At 40.7% G+C, this 6709-nt stretch overlaps 1 protein-coding gene across 1 annotated transcript in view; it reads left to right on the top strand.

The window, feature by feature from the left end:
- The first annotated feature begins 1678 nt into the window (after positions 1 to 1678).
- RNF6 (ring finger protein 6) overlaps positions 1679 to 6709 on the top strand; it is a 6435-nt gene continuing 1404 nt past the window's right edge. Inside the window, exons 1-5 of the mRNA XM_035900432.1 lie at positions 1679 to 1774; positions 2424 to 2480; positions 3179 to 3386; positions 3952 to 4059; positions 5270 to 6709. Of these exons, the coding sequence (XP_035756325.1) occupies positions 1748 to 1774; positions 2424 to 2480; positions 3179 to 3386; positions 3952 to 4059; positions 5270 to 6709 (1840 nt within the window). The 5' untranslated portion in view covers positions 1679 to 1747. The remainder of the gene's footprint in view (positions 1775 to 2423; positions 2481 to 3178; positions 3387 to 3951; positions 4060 to 5269) is intronic.

The raw sequence follows: 6709 nt of genomic DNA, 5'->3' as shown, positions 1-6709 counted from the left end.
AGCGGGTGGCCCCAGGCCCTGGGCTTGGATGGCTTTGGGTGTCCTGCGGCCTGTTTCTTAACTGCTACCTTCTCATTCTTCCTTTGTCTGTCTTTCCTTCCTTCCCCCTCCTCTCCGTCCCCAGGCTCAGTGGGGTTTTCTGGGGTTGGTTTTTTTTTTTTTTTTTTTTTTTTTTTTCCTTTTCCAAATTCGGTGAGATCATCTCGCCTGGAGGCTGCAATGTGACAGAAATGCTAAATAGCTCTGTCGCTCGGGGAGGCTTCCTCATCTAAACTCCACAGTCGTCTTGCTTGCAGTCTCTCAGAAAATGAATGCCTAATTGAGTTTGGGTTAGTAATTCATGGATAGAAGCCAAAACCTGAAAGCATAAGGTATATATCGCTTAGATAAAAATGAATGTAAATCTTCGAGCATGGGCTGGAGTAATGATGAAATAAGAACTAAAGGAGTTAGTCTTAAGTTGAAAATTCTAGAAAACATAGATCAACTGTTGGCATGTGGCACCTGTTTCTTTGCAAAGGAAGAGTAATTCTGAGTCATAACTGGATTTCGATTTCAGTTTTTTACATCTTAGTATTTAATACCCTTCAACTTTTCCATACTCTGAAATATTTTACATGCCAAAGTACTTCATTCTGATGCAGTTAATACCCTTCAACTTTCACTACTCTGAAACGTTTTAAGTGCCAAAGTACTTAGTTTTGATGGCGTTTGATAAATATGGATAGTAGTTGTCATCCATACAGTTATGTTAAACAGATGGGACAACTGAACACTTCACACTTCTTACTGTTTCTAAGTGAGTCATTTAAAGAGTGTGACTAATCATCCTACCATACAGTTGTCAACAAAACAGTAATTTTTTTCTACCACCCACAAAATCTGAAGAAGAGACTTCCAGATTTTCTGTGGATGAGAAGTGAAAAGTAAAGAACCTCTCTTTTGAACAACAGTTTAAATTTAGATTGAGGGGGACTACACGTGATGGACTTTTCATCTTAAGAATTTAGATGTCATTTTTCCTGTGCAGCAATATGGTGATATATGCAGAAAGTTGGTTGACTTAACTATGGCCATTGTCAGGCAAACAGTAACATGTTAGTTGTTTTAAGGCTTTCATCTAAGTAGCAACCTTATGTGAAACTGAATTATCTGTCCTGTTTCCCTTCCCTGCTTCCATTTGTTTCAAGTTGTAAGCCGATTGGGACAGAAGCACTTTAATATTCAGTGCAGTATGGGTTGGGCATTTTCATGATAATAGTCAAACGATGGGTGTCATCAGGGTAATAATAGTGCTAACTGTGTGTTGAAGGGGGAGGAATTGCATTTGTTTTGAGTAAACCGGGGTAGTAAGACAAAGAGCTGGTTGAGCAATCTGTGTTTAGAAATGTGATATGAGAAGTGACCTCATTTGAACATAGCCCTTGTGGGAAATGGAAGTCAGTGATTACCTACAGCTTGTGAGGCTGAGCCAAGAGGGCAATAGTAAATTTAAAACCCCCACAAATATTATGGGAATGGAAAATATCTTGAAGGGGGGATATTCCAGGATATCTTTTCATTTAAGTGAGTCACAGAGCTGGGAGGGAAGCGTTAAATACATTGAAATGCAGTATTAGACACAGGAGACAGATGAGTGATAAGACTGGGGGAAGGGCTGTTTAGAAGTGCAGTTACCTGTGGTGGTGGGGGGGGAAGGAGGAGTAGCATATGGGGTGGAAAATGAGGAGACCAAGAATACATCAGAATGGATCCCACAAACAACATAAGAAAGGTATATTAAAATGTATGCCAGCTTCTGCTGTTGGCAAATACATTTTCTGTTTCTTTGTGTCTGTTGGCAGCATTGATAAAGATTTACTCTTCACTGAATGTATGTCTAATAGTTGGTTTGGTCTGTTTGTTGTCTCATCACCCTTCCTGTGAAGACTAATTACTGATCGGGAGTATGCTGAGAATGCTGTTCCACGTTTTCCCCATAACTAATACTTGAAGTGACTTTGATATGTTGGTGAACTGACCCCAAAAAAAAGTGTTTACCCAATAATTTAATAACTTTCTTTTCACACATAAGCAGAATGGTGCCATATGGTTGTTTTTTTGGCCTGGTGATCTCTTTAGAGAAGTGATCTCTTCTGTCAGGTGTCTGCCTCAGCAGGTATTACAGATGGGCTTTGCTAAACGGGAAGCCCCATTGAGAGGATGACGCTTTGCTTTCTCTTCTTCTTTCACACTGAATGTTGAAGAACAGGTTTTCTATAGGAAATAGAAAAGTTGGGTCGTGGCCTGAGAGCTGGTCAGTTAGGACTCAGTCCTGGGCCAGAAGAGAGCTGGTAATGGCACAGAAATCAACAGAGATGACGCTTCTTTCTGATACTGGAAGGTTATTCACGCCTTCTAATGGTGTGGTCCCATATTTGTAGAGTCTTGAAGAACTGTGGGTGAAGTATAGCCCTCTCTTTTACGCCAGTTTCCTGGAGGTGGGTATCATTTTCTTAGCTAATCCTTGGATTAGAGATGGGAAGGAAAATACACCAGTAATGTCAGAATGTCAAAAGAGTCAGTTCTGCCAAAAATGTATCTGTAGGTTTTGTGCTATGTGAGGGGTGTTACCGACTGAGATACTGATGTAGTCTTAGTTTTAGTAGTCTTAGTCTGTAGTCAGCTTATCAGCAAATGTTTTGAGTGGAAGATAGTCTTCTGTAAAGCAGCAGCTGTGGTTGTCAGAAGTCTACACTGGGTAATCACATTCCAGTAATTAGAGACCAATGCTTTTGGTGGCATTCTAGCTTTTAAAATACTCTGTGCTGCTGTTGTATGTTACTTGGGAGAAGGGAAATAGATTTGATGTTATTCCTTTAACTTTCTAGAATATCCTTATTTAGAAAAAGAAAAAATTGTTGTTGCTCTTATATTTTAAAGTTGCTGTACGACCTGGTATGTCCTTTCAGTGAGCAAAGGGGACTTCTAGCTGGTTTTGAGCAAGCTGGAAGTAAAATACTTGCATAATAAACTACACTGTTGACTTGGCAAATAACATGGAGCTTGTTGATCTTCATCATCTTTAGTTATTAATAAACTAATCTCATTGAAAATATTGGGAACTTTTTACTGTAATTTAGATAGATTCTTACTGTAATTACCATGCAGTCTAACCTTCTGGTTTTGTTCAGGACAGCCTGGAATCATCACTATGGATCGTTCTCGGCACCGTGCAGGGAATGGCAATGAGCAGCCATCTTCACGAGAGCATAGACGTGGTGAAGATGAGAGACAACGACAGCTGGAGCGCCTCAGTAGGGAGGAGGCCTATTACCAGTTCATTAATGAACTCAATGAAGAAGATTACAGGCTAATGAGGGACCGCAACCTGCTTGGCACTCCTGGTAAGACATGGATACCTTCAGTAGAAAAGATGTAATGTGAAATAACACTCCTGCTGTCAGGTATCCAATGTGCCTGCATGACTCAAGTAGCCCCATGTCTCTGGGTTTGTAGAAAAAAAACAAAACAAAAAACCTTCCGTTTCCTTTCAAAATTTATGATATTCAGTAAAACTTAACAACTTAAATAGATACTAAAGCTGGAATAAAAATATAACTCTCAAATGCAACATCTCCAAACCCAAATAATTAATATCTGGTACACTAAAGTCTCTCTGTTGGTATGTGGCAATTTTGGGGGCCTCTGAGTTGTTACTGGAAGTTGGCATGCTCGACACAAATTCAGCATCTTTTTTTTTTAACTCCACTCCAGTACCTGCTTCCTCTGGTGTCTGTGTACATGTGTTAGAGTCTCACACTAGTGCTGTTTTCTTTTCGGTTTCATTAGTTTTACCTTATTTCTGAAGATTTTCCTTTGAGATAGAAAATATTGTTATTTCTGCATGGCTGTATTGAGCCAGTAATAACATCTTATCTAACAGCATTATCAAAATGTAAATTATTTCAGGGGAAATAACAGCAGAAGAGTTGCAGCAACGCTTGGAGGGGGCTAAGGAGCATTTGGCATCGCAGACTGATCTGGATAACAGAGAAGGTGAAGGTAGAACTGTTGGAGGTATACATTCTTCATTCATATATATAGATACACATGATGCATAAATATTGTTCTGTACAGATATTTAAGAGAAATGGCAATGGATTTCAATACCTGCCATTTCAAGTCTTGTTTTTCTGTTGTGCTTCTGTGGATTGTTTTAAAAGTAAGAGAGATTCCCTAATGATAAGAAAACAAATTCGAAATACTTAATGGGAAGTGATTTATGTCAGCCACAAATTACTTTCTCTTCTTTTCCGGATTTCTTATTGCTAGTAAACTTAATAGCATAAAAATAATATTAATTTTTTTTAATTCTTCAAAGGTTTTATCATGTATTAGAGGAGTTGGAACAGAAAAGAAGCTAACTGGGAAACAGTTAACCTCTCCAGTGTTTTGTTGGTTTTGTTGTTTCATTTCCATTTGTTTTAATGGACTGAGGCTTGTATTATGTGCACTGTCTGTCCTTACTTCTCCAGCAATATTGGCTTGAACATTTGGCCAATTCTAGGCAGATTTAGGAGAGGAACAGGCAACTCTGAAATGAAGATACCAAAGGTCTTGGAGGTTTCATGAAAGTAAGGAGGTGGTGGAGCAGGGAAGGGCAAACCTTTGCTGTGATCATGATTGTTGGCTTGCTTTATACATGTAGTTAGCACTAACCACAACAATGGTATCTGTGCTTGAGCTGGTAGTTGAATGAGATTTGGGAATGGAGCTGTGGATACTGTAGTAGAAAAAAGATATATTTGCACAAAAGCAGCAATTCTGTTGAAACCGTGCATCATTTATTCTAGTGCTTAGAGAAGACAATTTTTTAAAATGTTTTCCAAAAGAAGACAAATCTGTCATATTTTTCCTTGCTTTATCAAAATTATTTGACTAGGATACCTTCAAATTGATAGCTTAAGTGAGGGAGAGATACTGGACAAATACAACTAACTTTGGATGACCTAAATCTGAACAGTTTCTCTGAAGATGCCATCTGGGCATATTGATTGCTCTGTGTATCTGCTGGCTAGACAAAAATTCTAGGTTGAACTGATGAGTTTTGCTGACATTTTTACATACAGCATATTTTCAGCAAAGTTACGTTAGCCTAGCAAGGTAGCTGTCCTGCTGCTGTAACGTTTCTGAAGTCAGGGCCCAGCAAGCAGAGAGGATTTGGAGTGCATCATAGTTTGCCAAGCATGCAGTTGTATGAATGATTGCAATTCTTTGTTTCTCTCAGATTCTGATGTTCTTGGAGAAAACTCAAATGGTGACTCTCTGCTTGAATGGCTGAACACGTTTCGTCGCACAGGAAATGCCACTCGCAGTGGACAAAGTGGGAACCAAACCTGGAGAGCTGTGAGTCGAACAAATCCAAACAGCGGGGAGTTTCGGTTTAGTCTTGAAATCAACATAAATCATGAGCATAACAGTTTTGAAACTGCTGGTGAGGAGTATGTTGGTATAGATAGTAGCAGAATGTATTTAGAAAGAAGACATCAAAGAGCTGTCAGTCCAGTAACCCCACGAACAAGGAGCAGGACTGCAAGAGAGGCAAACAGCGAGACCTCAAGCACTGCAAGGACCAGGTCTGTAAGAAGTTCCGTGGCACAAAGCTCTGAAGCAGCCTATCATCCGGTCTCAGGGAGGCTCAGGAGTAGAACGAGGGAGTTGACAAGCCTTTCCCAAACAAATACTACACGTAATAATTCTGCAGCTACTGGTGAACAAAGAGGTACTTCTACAGGAGTCACAAGAGGTAGAGCTAGAACTAGCGTTCGGACAAGTGCCAACCAAAGACTAGAAATTCTGCGGCTGAGGTCTACTTTAAGTAGTCGAAGCCGCTCTCCGCTGCAAAGGCAAGGCAGTACTGCTCATTCTGAGGAGCACAGGCAGAGGCAGGATAGAAACACACAGCAAGTCAACAGAAGTAGAAGACAAACGGCTCGGCCTTCTCCACAGCCTGCTGAAGAACAAGCAAGAGGTAACACTCAGACTCCTCAGCTTTCCAGTGTAGCCCCATCCTTGGGAATAACTTTGGAAGAGGAGGAATCTAGTAGGCCAGTAGCTGCTGTTCGAAGGCATCCAACAATTACATTAGATCTTCAGGTGAGAAGAATTCGTCCTGGAGAAAACAGAGATCGGGACAGTATTGCCAGTAGAACTCGTTCTAGAGTAGGAATGGCAGAAAACACAGTTACCTTTGAAAGTGACAGTGGGGGATTTCGGCGTACAATATCACGATCGGAACGTGCAGGTATTCGAACCTATGTTAGCACTATACGGATACCTCTCCGTCGGATTTCAGAAACCGGGCTTGGTGAACCTTCATCAGTGGCTCTTCGATCAATCCTTAGACAAATTATGACAGGCTTTGGAGAGCTGAGTTCTTTAATGGAAACTGAATCTAACTCAGAAGTGCAAAGAGGTGGTCATCACTTACCGGATGTACAGTCAGAGCAGAACAACTCAAGTTTGGCAAACAGCAGCGATGCAAGTGAGGTTTCATCTAGAAATGGGCACTCAGCAGAAGGCAGCAGGGAAACAAACGGACAAAGCGATGATACTCAACGCTATGGTCGCAATAATGAAAACCAAGATAACAGGCAGTCTCAAGACGCTAACAGCCTCGTGGAAAATGGGACGCTGCCCATACTTCGACTTGCCCACTTCTTCCTGC

This window comes from Egretta garzetta, unplaced genomic scaffold, assembly GCF_000687185.1.
Source record: "Egretta garzetta isolate BGI_Z169 unplaced genomic scaffold, ASM68718v1 scaffold98, whole genome shotgun sequence".
Lineage (NCBI taxonomy): Eukaryota > Metazoa > Chordata > Aves > Pelecaniformes > Ardeidae > Egretta > Egretta garzetta.
This window is presented reverse-complemented; position numbering and strand designations above follow the sequence as displayed.